This window comes from Strigops habroptila, chromosome Z (genome assembly GCF_004027225.2).
Source record: "Strigops habroptila isolate Jane chromosome Z, bStrHab1.2.pri, whole genome shotgun sequence".
NCBI lineage: Eukaryota > Metazoa > Chordata > Aves > Psittaciformes > Psittacidae > Strigops > Strigops habroptila.
In genome coordinates this window covers 91,147,156-91,162,596 of record NC_044302.2, presented here as the reverse complement: position 1 = coordinate 91,162,596, position 15,441 = coordinate 91,147,156, and the positions used below count along the sequence as shown (strand labels likewise).

The following is a 15,441-nucleotide window of genomic DNA, read 5'->3' as shown; positions in this document are numbered from 1 at the left end:
GAGGGCAGTGGTGGAGGTCATCATCCCTGGAGGTATTTAAAAGACTTGTAGATGTGGTGCTTAGGGACATGGTTTAGTGGTTTTCTTGGCAGTGCTAATAATTTCTCCATGTGAGGTCCATATGACATCCAAATAAATGGGTGTGAAGGTAGGAGCAGTCATTCTCTGCAGCACAATCTCACTTTTCAGCAGAAATCCCTGAAAAGATGAATGTTTGGAAGAAGTCCAGCAGAAGGGCTACTAGTGTATCCTTGAAGTGAGCCAGCTTCCCACAGCCTCTCAGGGTGCATCTTCATCAGACTTTGCAGCAGGAGCCACTGAACCGAGTCTTGTGTTCTATCACTTTGCCTCCAGGCCCAGGGTGTGATCTCTGGTCGGGGATCCAGGTCTGCAGACACAGAAGAGGAGAAGTCTCTAGCCTTTTCTTTCCAGGGTGTTTCTCCCTGTATTTGGTGAACACAGAGATTAGTGCCCTACTTGTATTTTGTCATGAAATTATTTTTTCCCAACCTCTTTGAGCTCAGCAGACTGAAGAGCTTTTTCTCAAGGGTTTATTTTTGCAGTTGTGCTCCTGTTTCCCCTTCCTGGCACAGGGCAGACTGTGAGCCCTGGTGTTAAGACAGGGGCATCCGTTTACTGCTCTGATAGTCCTAGGAGATGAGGTTGTCTTTGCTCCTGGGGAAGGATCTCTGCCAGCACCAGGTCTCTTTCTCCATCTTGGCTTTGGAAATGAGGGAGCACAGGCTTGTCTGTGAGCCGCTGTCCACCAAGGGCGTCCCCACTTGTAAAGTAGCTGCTCTGGTTATCAAAAAGATTATGTTGCTGTATTAGGAAAGTTTTGTGCTTTGCCTGTCCCTGTATCTGGGTTTTAGCAGAGAAGTGTTCAGTTCCCCCTTCAACCAACTGTCTAAGAAACTCAGATCTTCCTAGATGTAAATCCCATAATTTATATGAAAAAATAATTTATTTTCACATTTATGCACATATTTATCACCAGTTCAAAACCAGTGAGTTCAAACCGGAGAAAGTTCAGAGAAGGATGAGGAAAGCTGGGGTGATCAGGGAATGATAAGCTTCTGTAACAGGAAGCTAAAGGAGCATTTTTTCTTTCTCTTTTAATTTTTTTGCCTTGCAGCCCAGAAGCTGTGATTGCTCCTTGTAAACATTTCACTGGAATAAGTGCCAGGTTTGAAGTGCTGTTTTAATCCAACAGTTTATAAGCCTTTGTTTTGGAGAAGTCTGTAGGACTGTGCTGCCTGAGAGCAGGGGAATATCCCATGCACTCATAGGAGGGACAGCATGCTCATGGAAAGACCAAATCTCTCTTCCAAAAACAAAGCTGAATGATAGTTAACCATACTGAAGAGCCATGATCATGGTGTGACTTCCATGGGAGTGGATGGATTGCCTCAGGCATCAGCTGTTGAAACTGGGATCAGAATTGCTCTGATGAGAACAGTAATATCTTTCTGTTTCTCCCCAGCAAGACATGGCTGTTTTCACATGAGCTGGGATGCAGGCAAAACTGAGAGAGTTTTTCCTGATAGGTAGGGCTTAATAAGACAGATTACATGGTCTAAATTTCTTGGACATGAAGAGTTTTTATGGAGATGTTCTTTATACAAAGAATCAGGGATGTAACTAAAACTCAGGTGTGTGGTATCATGTCAGATGCATAAACACTGTTGGAGGAAACCATTTCCTAGATGACCAAACCTTATGAAGCTCTTCAAGATGAAGTGGGGAAGCACATGTCTTAGATACACAGCAGTAGTGTATCTGTGTAAAAGACGCCTGAAATACTTTACACTGAGGTTTCACCTACAATGAACATTGACGAAATGGAGAGGAATAGGGACACTTTCAGTTCATGGTGCATGTGGGAAAAAATAAGGATCATGCCTTGGTGATGGCTGATAAACATGGAATGCGTCTGCTCACTGGCTTGATCTCAAGGCAGCTTAACTCAGCACTGTAGCTTTGGGGATGGGGATGGCCAAGTACTCTCTATGAACCAAAGAGAAACAGGGAACATGGAGAACTCGTCTACATGAATAAACTCATCTCAAGTTGTGTGCATCCAGTCAATGGTAAGAGCAGTCATTGCTGCAGCTTCATCTCCGTAAGCCCAGCCTAGGGCCACTGTGAGAGGAAGAGGAAGGATATAAATTGAGCCAGAGCTTTTAGATTGCTCCATTGGGTTTTAATTCTTGCTGCAAGTGACAGCCTGCTCTCCAGGGTAGCTGGGTTTTGAACATCTCTGGGCAGAGCTTGACAGGGGAGCAGCTCCCTATGGAGAAGGCAGCCCAAGTCTGGCTCTACAGACATAAAGTTCGGCTGCCTTCTGGGACTCACATTCAGATCTGATAGGAAATGTCTTACCACAACAGACATTGAGTATGAAAAATATATTTATTTTTACATAATTTCCCATGAGGGAAATGACTGTGAATTGAAAAACTTCTCAAAGTTTGTTTCAGAGGTGTATTTATTTTTATGATTTTTACATCACTTCCTATCACTGTGTATTGCTGTTAACAACATGTGCAATTGTGTCAAGCTGTGGCACTACCAACATGTCTAGGAGATACTGTTTTCTAGTACAGGAAATTATATGTGCCAGCCAGTGACTGTCAGACTAGTTTTTAAAATAAAAACAAATAAATATTTCAGCTGCTTTATTTGGCATGCTGATATTCATCAAAATATTGTGAACTACAATTACAAAAACCAGGATACAAAGCAATATAAAATTCTAAACCAAATCTGAAAAACAAACAAGATAAATTTAAAGCTTTCCAAAATGAAGAAGAGACAATTTCTATTGCTAATATATTTGAAGAAATTCATACTTTCAGTCTGAAGCGGACTGAAAACAAATATGAGACGATGCAGATGCTTCTTGAGAAATTATCTGTTTCAAGGCACTTCTGAGATGTGCTGAGTCCCCACCCCTTGCCCGGAGCCAAAGCAGTTGGATGAGACATCACTGGGAGGAGGAAGTGAAGGAAAATCAGGACAGGTATTATTTCAAGAAATGGGGAAAGGGAAAGACGAGGCAGCCTCCATCCGTCCCCAGAATAACCTAAAAGGGAATATTTTCTGGTTTAAGGTTATGTAGCACTTCTTCCATGCCTGTGTCCCAAGAGTGCTGTTTGAACATGAGCGTTGTACACACTCTGAGGCATCCTTTTTGAGCTCTTATTTCTTGTTTTCTCTCTCCTTATAGTGATAATCTTGAATACTGCTTTAGAAAACATCGGGATATAATATTGAATTTTATCTTAATATTACTGAGCCTCAGGCAGAAGTGATTCCAGCTCACCCTCACGATTTTTGATTTCAGACATTGCATCTGCTGTATGAAAATGGAGGTATGTCAGTACCTCTCCTAAGCGAGCATTCTGTTAGTGATGACAGAAAAGAAATAATTTTGCATTAATACCAGGAGCATGTAGAATGTTTTACCTGTGCGAGAGATTTCAGTTGCCACGTAGTGTTTGTTTAGTGCTAGTAGGAGGCTGAGCTCCATACCAAGCACCAAAGACACAATCCAATGACCAATGTATTTCTTGCATTTCATTTCTTCTGGAGGAAGAAAGATTCTTATTCTTTTGAGGCAAAAAGACATAATAAAGAAGATCTTTATTTAACAGTGGAGGAACAGGCAGGAGGGAATAGGGCTAAACCCATTTATGGTGGTGTCTCTGAATGGTTTTGCTGCAGGTTTTTTTTAATTAAATCCCTCATACTCAGTGGAAGCTACTCCATTTCAGAGATGAAAATGCATGTGATTGTCAGCATAAATCCTCTCCAGCCACAGCAGCCAGAGAGGCTCCATAGAAGAGGGGCACCTACACACCGAAAAAGCAAGGTTCTGCAACATGGAGCCCCAGAGAACCCCTCCTTTGAGTCAATAATAAAAACCATGTTTGTTCGCCAGGCAGCTGGGCATGTTTCTGCTCCGAGCAGGGCTTGGCTGTGACCTTCCCCTTGCCTGTTTTCATGCCCTGGGTTCTCACGGCTCCTCCTGCCCCAGCCACGCTGGCTGCACCCTGCCAGGCTCTGGCTGCAGTTCAGGGCAGGGATGGGCTTTGGTTTCATGCTACAGAACAGCAGGCACACCAGCACCAGGCAGGTTATAGCATTAGGCTGACACTTGGGTAACAAGGGTTCGGCTTCTGTCCGTGTCCCATACTGGCTATGAAATGTGGATACCTATACCTAACCAGTGTGTGCCCCAGACCTGTTGTATGGCTCGTCCCTTCACCCACATATCCTCTGATCCATAGCAAATGTTGACTTCTGGGTTAAGATTCCTGGCTTTGGTTTTGGGTACAGTTTGCTCAGTGCAGCTCTGTTCCCAGCAAGGCACTACTGTATTATGAAAGTGAAACCCGGTGAGATCACTCCTATAAAAAATAATCCTGCTCTCTTTAATCCAGTGGTAGCGACTCTACTACCCAGGTACAGCACATGCAAATTGAGAAACTTGTTGCATGGTTCCTTCACCTCTCATGATTGCAAAAAGGGGGAATTATTACTTGAAGGTGCAAGGAGATTTTGTCTATTAGCTTGCCAAATCACCTCCCTAGGAACTGTGATTTTAGTTCCTTAATACAGTATACAATAACTTTCCCTCTCCCGTGGGGCTGTCCTTCAATGAACACTCTCTTTTTGAGGAGAAGATAGAGGTGTTGACACACTGTGGTAGGTTCAGCTACTTGTGCTCATGGAGTAACGGGCCAGCAAAGACCTGAAAAAAGGGTGAGGATTTTCTGCTGGTGAAGGGATGGGTGATCTCCTGGGTGCTGGATGCAAGGTGGCGCTTGTTCCGTTGCTGAGAAGTGATACCAAAAGCTGGGTCACACAGTGATGATGAAGTGCCCAAAAGTAGGGTCAATAGAATTAGGAGGGAGATGGGACAGGAGGAGCTGGAAGAAGACACATCATGAGATGTGAAACATGCTGTGATTAGTGGAGGTCTTCTGAGACTGCTTATAGCCTGTTGCAGGAGAGAACTGAATTACAGTCGCAGGAAAGTCAGACATGTGCCCGTTGGAGCAGAATAACTGTGTTTCAGCTTTCGCAACTTGGTATTGGTAATGTTAATAGGTTTGCTAAGAATGACTCTACAAGGAAAGCTGGGGAGATGAGTCCAGCCCCTGAATGCCACTCTGTAGCTGGTCCAGAACAGCATTCATGCTCCTGAGGTCACTTGTTTGAAGGGTGGAGTAGAGGTTATTATTTTTACAGAGTTTATGTTGTCTCTGTTCTGTTGTCAGGCTTAGTTATGCTGGCACTCCCCTAACTGGGCTGTGTTCCTTTCATGCATGAGGTATCAGGGCCTAGTTTGTATATGACTTGGCAAAACCAGGCAGATCTTAAGCTCCTCTTTCTTGGAACCTCAAGACTTAATACCTACAAAACCTTTCCAACAGGCTGCTGAAAGCATTGCTCTTGGCACATGCTCCTTAGCATAAACCAGAAACAAATTTCCAGGCTGTCTGACCAGATCTTGAATCTAACCTCTTGCAGGACTTTTCCATGCAGCAGTCCTAAGCTGGTGGGCTAGCCAGTTACATTTATAGCTGATTTTTGGCATGGGTTTAATTTGATTAAATACAGATGTTATTCTGTGGTTTAGCTCCTAAATCTGTCTGCTTGAGAAAACAGCCACTTTCCCAGCAAGTTGGTCTCAGTGGTTAGACCAAGAACTGGGCACTAAGCCATATTTATGTACACTGAGTTTCCACTGATGAATAATCTAAAATAGTTTTCAGTGGCAGTGAAATGATAACTTGGAGCACAAATCCCATTCCTTCTTTCCAGCGATTTGTGACTGGAGTTTGCAAAAGCAGAAAGTTTGAGTTGCTTAGAGATATAAAAAAGTTTCAAGAAATGAAAAAACTTCTCATCTGATAGCCCTTCAGGTTTCCCCTCCCTTTTTCCTCAATGCTTTCAGAATCAACAGGGCATGATAAGACATGCATGCCTGGATCTACAGCAAATTATTCTGAGCTGTGGTTCCCAGGTGAAGCTGCTGCAATGCTTGACTTTTCCTAACTTTTTGTTTATTGTGATCATCCAAGAGGCTTCATTTCAGTCCAAACAGTTCCAGAAATAAACAAGAGTTGTCTGTCTTCATAGTTGAGAACTGCTGGTTTAGGAGGCACAGCAGTAGGACCTCACAGTCCTCTGCTGGTAAAATAAAACCACCTAGGCAGCATTGCCCTGCGCATGTGGTCAGTGGTGGCTCTCCTTTGGTGTAGCCTGAGGACATGCTTGCTGATGATGTTGGATGAGGTGCCCTTTGCAATTCACTGTGGTGGTTCTTGCTTTAACCAAAGGTATTGGCTGTTATCCAATAAGGAAAATGAAAATTCCTTGTATTTTTTTGGCCTTCTTTACACCGCCTCTGAGAGGGATGGATGGCTACAGCAGGCCAGAGACTTCATTCAGTTTTGAACCAGGTTCATAGCTATTTGGAGCCTTCAGAAATGGATTGTCCTAGAAAACCTGCCCTTAAGGTACTGTGTAATCAGCCACAGGAGGGCAATGCCTTGAGTGAGTTTCATTTGCTGTTATGTTTAACGTCCCACTGCTTCATGTTTCTGTGCCATCCCTAAACTGTTTGCAGCTATCTGTGCATCTCACATAAAAGCCATTTGTCTTGGAGAGTGCAACTCTCACCACCGTGACAAGCCAGGCTCCTTTCCTCACCGGAGCAGATGTACGCGTTCTTTGTTTCTGGAAGCATGTGAGATCCTTGAATTCAAATGCATGTGTTAAGTGCCTCTTCCATGGCTGCACACACCCTGGAGCAGGCTAAGGAAGGAGGATGGCTCCTCACTCACCAAGAGAGCTGGGAAGAGCAAAGTTGCTCGGGTATATCCAGCTGCTACCAGCAGCACATGGATTTCTGTTTCTGTGTGCATGTCATGGTTTGTCCCCTCGAGGGCTGCCCTGCCTACAAAAAACAGAAAGTCATTGAGGACCTTAGAGCCTTTCAGAAGCTGATGTGTGGTGCCAAGGCTCTGCTCTGCCCTGTGTCTCATGTGCTGGCAAGGGAATAGATACCCAAGGGCTCTAGCCTAGATTAGCACTTCTGGATGTCTTTGTGCCTCTCTGTCAGTCATGCATTTCCGTAGCTCCTTCTGGTGAGGCAGTTGGGCAGGCCTGCTAGCTGGGAGCAGCATGGACACTGTTCTTGTCCCCTGTGAGAATTCAGCCTTTCATTTCATTTCATTACCAGAGGTCTTTGGTTTGCCTGTGCTGCTCCGCTTAAGAGCATGGTGTATGCAAACAGCTCTGCCTCTGCCTGGGCTCTGTGAGCGTGCCTCTCTGGCCTGGTAGGTTTTCAAGCTTTGTCATCTATTACTTACATTAAAGCCATTTATCTTTTCTGCGGCGTTTATTCCAGGACTAGACTTGGAGCCCCTGGGGAGGGGATAAGAGTAGCACTTACTGTATGGGAGGAAATGCGCGAGTATGGGGAAGTTCTGTTTTTAACAAATAGCTTTATCTTTTGACTGGTTTGATAATACTAGTTGCTCTCGGGAAAATTCCTGAAGGAGCACATAACACAATAGATGAAGCCATGTAAGTCTGGACCTCTTGAGCTCTGCTTCTGTTTTCCTCTGGGACACTAGACGAGTTACTCTGATCTCTCTGTACATTGTTCTCCCCATTGTGAAAGATGAGAAAAATGTGTCTGAGGAGAGCAGTGAAGGATTAAGCACTTTGAAGGTCTTGAATGAAGCCTCTGTGGTTGGTCTGAATCACTGAGTTGGGGCAGATGGGAGCTGATTCGAAAACGCCTGACGCAGCTAGATGTGCCTAGCTTCTGTGCAGCTAGAAGAAGGGGAAAACCACATTTACCTGCTAACAAAGCTTTACATTAATAATTGGAGGCCTTGATGAATACAGCTCACAGAGACAAAAACAATGGTGATCTGGAAAAGGCCTTAAAAATTAGGGATGATGTTTTACTTATAGGGTGATTGAAAGGAAAGGAGGAAGGATAGCAGTTCAATGCACTGAACAGCTTAGACGCTTGCTAATGCAAGAGTGAATAAACAGGAAGAACTAGATTTCTTAACACATCATTTAATAGGTGTAATAGACACGTGCTGAGATAACTCATGAGGCTGGAATATTAATAGAAAAGAATTATTTCTTTATTCTGGAACAGTAACAGAGGTTTTCCTTGTATGTCCATGCCCTGAGATCCAGCATGAAGAAGGAGATGAACAAATTGCAGATCTCTGAGTAATACTACAAGGGTAAAGACAGGCATAGCAAACCAAGAAGGAAAGTGTTCTGTGAAAAAAACCAAAACTAAACAAAACATAGTTTTCCTAGAAACATGGAATGGTGATAAAAGAAGAATTCTGGCTATGCAGAGGCAGATTTGGAGAGGAATTTAGGGCAACACGACCTGTGCAGCTGGCACAGCATTTTGATGCAGAGGTGGGTAATTTTTTGGAGCTAGAGAGGAACTGCTTCCCTCCAACAGGGAGGAGCTGCCTGGTGAAAGGAGGAGGGAGTGTAAACAGGAATGATTATGAAATGGCGGTACGATACTTAGGAAAAAGTGACAATAGTAAAGTGTTTAAAATGGACTTCTAGAAGGAAATCTTCAGTAAATGTGAAGAACTAGTAACTGACATCTCATGGGAAGGAAATCTGGGGTTGAGGGAGAGTTAAGTAGAGCTGTCGTTTCCTTAAATACTTGGTATGAAGGGCAGTTATGTTACCATCTTCCAGGGAAAGGCTTAGAAGGCTGAGTGAAATGGCAAAATCACAGAATCCTCATTCACTTCGGGCAGAAAAAGGATGCCCCTAGAAGGTGCAAAGCAGCTTGTTTTATCCAGCACAAACTGTGTGGCAAAGGCTTAAAGCAAGAAAAAGCTATCAATGATCTTATGGTCCTTTACAACCCTAACGATTCTATGATTCTATACATAAAGTGCAATAAAAGCTGTTCTGTAAGAGTTGGAATCTCTGGGGTTCTGTAACGCTCCTAGTAAGAGGATGATCAAAGATGGTTTATGTCTGCTACTCAGTGAGAAAAAGCCTAGCAAATAATGCTAAGAAATCTGTGAAATTTCTTTTTTACGGGGGAAGGAGGAGTAGGGGGTAGGGGATGATTGCTGTGTTGTCCTGTTGGGTTTTTTATCTTTAGACATCTAATGTAATTGTTGCCAGAACGACAGGAGAAAGGGGAAAGCTTTCTGCTGGAATAGAGTGGGAATGGGTTGGCTAGGAGAGATAGAGCACGGCCTGGAGCAATGCTGCCTTTGAGAGTTTCTGATGCACAGACAGGCAAAGTTCCAAAAACAGGGAAGAGAGGAAGCATTGCATCTATCTTGAACAGAGGAAAAAGAAAACCTGGGTAATTATACATATATTGGCTTTACTTCTTGGGTAAAGGTTAAAACAATCCAACTAACCACTTCAAAGTAACTATAAGTGTGTTTGTGGGGAAGAGATGATTAACAGTCAGCAGTCATGAAAAACTGCAATAAACCGAAATGAAGTCTGTATTAGCGGTAGCCAGAGGGCTAGAGAAAAAGCCTTAGCTAACTGTCATGTATCTTGACTGTCACTTGTGGCATTTTTACAAGTAAACTCGAGATACATGCTTGAGGTAGAATCACCATACAGTGAGTGCTAGAAAACAAAATGTGCTGACAATCGTTATCAATGACTGATTATGAAACTTGAGAGATTCATCAGGGATGTATTTTGAGTCTGGTACTCAGTATTTCCTTCTGCATCATGGCTTGCATAACAAAGAACACACTTAGTAAATCTGCAAACAGCACCATGCTGGCAGGAGCCAAAAGCACACTGAAAGATAGGATTAGAATTGACTAGTTGGAGAAATAGCCTGAAAAACTTTGGGTGCTTTTCAGCAATAACAAATGAAAGATTTGCATTGCCTGATGAGGCATTGTGTCTGCCAGAAAGGGTCTGCCAAAATGGATCATATTCTGGGGTGCCATCAGCTGTGTGCTGGTGGTGCATCAGGATATCATTTTAAATTACTTCTAGTTGAGTTCCTATGTCAAATACACATTGTCTACAAAATAGGTGGAGTGTCTCTTGTGCTTTGGTCAGCTTGGTTAAGGCCTCAGCTTCCAACTATGGCCCATGTTTGCCACTGTGAATCCAGAACGAGGTGAGCTGTCTGGGAAGCTCACTGGAAAACAGCAAGAGTGCTGCTACTTCTGACAGGTTGACCTGTAAGAAGTGACTGAAGAAACGAGTTGTTATCCTTGGGAAAAGAACACTACAGTAAGACATTACAGCCTTAAATACATAATGAACTTGTCTGTGCTCTGTGTCCTGGGGAAGTAGCACAAGGAACTGAGGTGGAGAAGAAGACCACATTTGACCATCCCAGGAGAAGATACTATTTATTTAAATGTATTTTAAATTTATTTAAAAGTAATGAATTTTATGTTAAATAATGGGAGAAAAAAATCCCTCAGTGGGAGGATACTGAAGTCCTGAAAATAGGCAGCCTGAAGAACAGCCATCACTGGAGCTTTCGAGGACATTTATTGGGAGTGACAGGCATGACCCCATCTTGACATACAGGATAGATTTGATGGCCTTTTGAAATACCTTCCAGTAGTTTTTGATTTCATGATAGCTATGGTGGTGATGTCCCATCAGTGGGATGATGATAGGAGATTCGCTTGTACTGGAGAAAGGGTACTAACAGTAGCCTGATGGCAACAGCTCCAGAGACTTCAAGGGGAAGAGGTGGAACAGGGCAGGAGTAGTGAGCACTACTAGTGTAATTCTTATCCAGGAGAAGCTGAACAACCTGTAAATCTGTGCTGACATTGCAGTGGGTGGTGGGCTTAAATGTGCTGTGGCAGCAGTTCACAGTGCTGCTTTATCAGTGTCACCAGCATCTTCAGTTCCCTGAGATGGGCCTGTTAGCCCACAGCACAGATTCCCTGTGACACTACCTTACATCAGCTCTGCTTGCATTTTCTAATTCACATCTGTATTGGCCTGCTTACCATCAAGCATGCCTAATGTTTTTCCTCTTCTTTGCAGAGGAAGAGAGAAAACTTCAAGCAAACAACCGGGACTTTAATCTGCAGTTTGAATATGCTGTAAGTAACCAACATATGCTGTTTCATGCAGATGTAGTCACAGATGTAGCTTCATCTGCTTCATGTCTTGAATGGTGTTTCAAGAGGGGTGACGTGACTGCATGCTAACTACAACTCTGCAAACAAGGCAGACATGTGCCAGATGAACCACCAGAGATATTGCTGAGTCAACCATGCGGAGTTCTGCCTCTGGAGTCAACCCTGCAAATGGGCATATAGTGCTGGAAGAGCATAAGGTGGTGACTTTACACACTTCCAGAAAAATACTTGTGAGTCAAAGCATTTGCAGGATCACACTCCAAGGCCTTTTAATAATGGAACCTGGGGCCAGTTTTCTGTTCAAAACATGTCTCCATTTAAAGTAAAACATGAAAGGAAATGTGTCAGTTCCTCAGCTCTTGCAGTGAAATCCTCTCTGGCAGGAAGGTTTTGAATCTGGCCTTTGTGGCTTTCTACCAGCTTTATTTCCAACTCCTTTAACAGCCTACTTATGTTTACATTGTGCCATGAAATCTGTGACTCCAAGGAGCACCTTGATATGGGTTGGCTGTGACCCAGGTCTGCCAGGCTACAGTGCCAGGGAGCCCCTTGGGCAAATTGATTTCCAAAGGCTGTGGACCATTTGCTGATGCTGTATGTGGAGGAGGGAAAGCCCAGCCACTGGACCTGTACTGCCTGGCTGCAGGGTCATCTCCTCTGTGAGGTGATCCTGAAGCTGCATTCTTTTAGTTGAATATTTCAAGTAATATTAAAATGTGTTTTATGAATTTTTGTCATCTGCATATCTGAATTCCAGTGGTGAAATTCATCCTTCAGTTTTACTCAGGAGCTCCTTTGAATCATGTTTTGGTTTAGGAACATCACAAGTATTTTTAATTTTTCTTTTTTGCAAGAATTGAAAAAAATCAACACTTCAGAACAATGTGTTTACTTGTGAGATAGAAAGTCTGATTTGCCAACAGCTTTGACTAAAGATCTTGATGTAGCTGATCTGTTGACAACAAGAACTGAGTGGTTTTCTCCTTTCATCCATGAACTACCTAACTGAAGTTAGAGACTTCCCAGGTCCAGAGCTGCTGCATGTGTCCTGAACATGAAATGCACTGTAGTTAATATATGTAAAGGACTTTGACCAGCAGTTAATATATGTAAAGGACTTTCACCAGCAGGTCAAAGGAGATGATCCTGCTCCTCTATTCTGCTCTTGTGAGACCTCACTTGGAGTACTGTGTACAGTTCTGGTGTCCTCAACATAAAAAGGACATGGAGGTGTTGGAGCAAGTCCAGAGGACTGCCACAAGGAAGATAAGAGGGCTGGAGCACCTGCCGTATGAAGACAGGCTGAGAAAGATGGGGCTGTTCAGCCTGGAGAAGAGAAGGCTGCGTGGAGACCTCATAGCAGCCTTCCAGTATCTGAAGGGGGTCTATAAGGATGCTGGAGAGGGACTCTTTCTTAGGGACTGTAGCGGTAGGACAAGGGGTAATGGGTTCAAACTTAAACAGGGGAAGTTTAGATTAGATATAAGGAAGAAGTTCTTTACAGTGAGGGTGATGAGGCACTGGAATGGGTTGCCCAGGGAGTTTGTGGATGCTCCATCCCTGATGGTGTTCAAGGCCAGATTGGACAGAGCCTTGGGCGACATGGTTTAGTGTGAGGTGTCCCTGCCCACGGCAAGGGGTTGGAACTAGATGATCTTAAGGTCCTTTCCAACCTTTACTATTCTATGATTCTATGATTCTATGACTATGCAGCATGAATGCCTTATCAGTCCTAGTGATTTGAGACTGGGAGAGTGCATCTGATTTGCACAGAACCTGCCAGTAAGTGAGTATTGCCACTACATATGGATTTGTAATCTTTCACTGAATGATTGCAATGTTGACTATGTGCAGCAGTGGGGCAAGAAGGCAGAAGGGAGATATACAATGATGTCAGGGTAGGGAGAACGAGCTCCTGGTTCTGAGCCTATTTCTGTGAAAAGCCATTTCTAAGGCTGACTTTACATATCACTGCTTCCCAGCTCATTGCTTACATGCCCAACAATTTGCAAATGACCAAAGTTAAGGAGAGGACTGTAAGATCTCTGAAGGGTTTCCATAGGAGTCTATTGATTAGGTGTGAAAGTGGAGGCAGCCAAAAAGCCAGCTCAATATAATCTATTAAAACTTGGCAGTAAGTTTCAGTAATCTTATCCCTCATTTTAGTCAGCTGTGGCCTATGACTTCTGGAGTCCAGAGTAGACTGAGGCTTAGGAAATCCAGAAAACTGCCCAGAAGGTGTGCAGCTTTGAAGTGGTGAGTGGGTGATGGGGTATTAGAAGACTTTAGGTGGTGATGCAAGCACTGCCTAACTGTATAGGGCTGCATATCATGTCCCGGGCTGCTTATTTCCAGTAAGTCCTAGCAAAAGTTCAGTTTATTAAACCCACATTACCATGGTGTATGAAAAAGACTAACCTTGCTCATAAATTACTTCATAGCTTGCAGGGTGCATCTGGAGATGTCAAAAAGGGAGGTAAGTCTCCTGGTACTCTTCTGTCAACGTATGCATTAAGCTCCTGAAAGTTAGCTCTTCCAGTCCTGTAGTTCACTGCAAGGATCAAACCTGGCCCCTTCCCCATGTTCAGATTTGCCTGAACCCATGTTCAGGGTTGCTCTGCTAAGCACTAGGATGTGGTCCAGTGGGGGGCCAAGACTGTCTGAACGTAAGCGCCTGCCCTGGGGTGCTCAGGCGCAGCAGCTATTAGGCTCAGTTGCCTCTTGGCATGCTGACATTATCTGGACAGTGTAATTTCTGTCTCCTGCAGCCACAGTCCTCCCGCAGTATATTTTCCCACCCTCTTTTTTTTTTTCCAAGGTTGACCTTTGTACAAGCAAACAACAGAAGCGTTTGTACTGTCTGTTCTTCGTTGTGGTGCTCAGCTCTTTGTGACATGAGAATCAAGCATACACGGGCAGCCACATAGTGATCTGAAGTCTTCCTTATAGGGCCAAGAGAACAGCTGTCCTACAGCTCTTGGTCCCACAGCAAGGACCGCTAATCCTTGTCCTCCTGCACAGAAGTCTTGTCTTCTCTGGAGGCAGAGGGAAGGTTGCACCAATAGCTCTTCCAGCCAGGTAAAAGGGACAATGGCCAGAAACTGTAAGCGAAACAAACAATATGACAAAGTTTAGAAGGTATTTTAGACAGTGAAAGCCACAGGAGTGAGGCTTAATTTACTTGGTAACTTAAGTCTATGTTAGCCATAAAATCTATAGAACCAGTTCTTGCAATAAAGCTAGGGGAGGCAACGTATGTTTCCTCAGGGTGAGGCAGTTGCTAAGAAAGGCCAGAAAAGAAAAAAAAAGGGAAATGCAAACAGAGGTGTAGTGTATTGTGTTACTGCTGCCGCCAGGCTGTATGTTGCAGCTGGTGTTCCAGGCTTCCACTAAAAAGAGTTTCTGTTATGTAGGTATAGATCAAAGGTACAGAGGTGCTTTGTCCTAGTTTAGTCTCAGTGAGAACAGGGAAGTGGAGAAGTACAATCAGACATGGGCATGTTGTCCATAAGCAGATGATGGTTATCGTCCCTTTCCAGTGCAAAGTCTACAGGGTATCTATGAAGTGAGAAGAGAGGAGCTGAGAAAGACTTGAAAACTCTATTGTGTGTGGAGTCTGACATCAGTTCTGGCAGCTGCTGAAAGCTGGCCCTCCTGGTATGAAGCAAGACTCTCAGATATGCTCAAACCAGCTTTGCAGGAACGTGGTGCTCCACCGTGGAAAGCTGTGTCTACCAGTGCGTGCAAGGGCATGTCCAGATCATTCAACCTTGGACTTGGAGAAGACTTGGGAGGACAAACTGCCTTCCAGACCTGGGAGGAAATACATGAGATGTCAAGCTGCACTGTGTCCCTTCAGCTGAGCCCCAACTGGGCAGGAGGGTTGGATAGTGCAGGAGACCGGACTGATAGGGTGGGATGAGATTAAGAGGTGCATAGGAGGTACACATAGTGGAAATCCCCTTCTCACAGTCTTCATGGTGAGCATGAGGGACAGTTTCAGAGGCAGAACTGAATGCACCCTGGGCATATGAGATGTGTCATATGAGGCTGGAAGATTGAGATGGTATCCTTCATCTGTGTGAACAGGCAGTACAAACTGAGGGGGATAAGGGAAGAGTTTCTTATATAAAGAAGCCTCTTATGTGTCTCCTGACAATTTTTGCTGTGATCAAATAATAGGAGGTGCTTGGGGTCAAGGGCAGCAGCTTCAAGCACTGACAGTGCTTGGGTAGGTCAGGATTTATTTGGACTCTCTGTGAAG

General features: G+C 44.0%; 1 protein-coding gene across 3 annotated transcripts in view; it reads left to right on the top strand.

Moving 5' to 3' along the window:
- LOC115619709 (phospholipid-transporting ATPase ID-like) overlaps window positions 1-15,441 on the top strand; it is an 87,094-nt gene that overhangs the window by 18,628 nt on the left and 53,025 nt on the right. For all 3 annotated transcript variants that reach the window (XM_030512430.1, XM_030512429.1, XM_030512428.1), the window contains exon 3: window positions 11,080-11,138. In XM_030512430.1, the coding sequence (XP_030368290.1) occupies window positions 11,080-11,138 (59 nt within the window). The remainder of the gene's footprint in view (window positions 1-11,079; window positions 11,139-15,441) is intronic.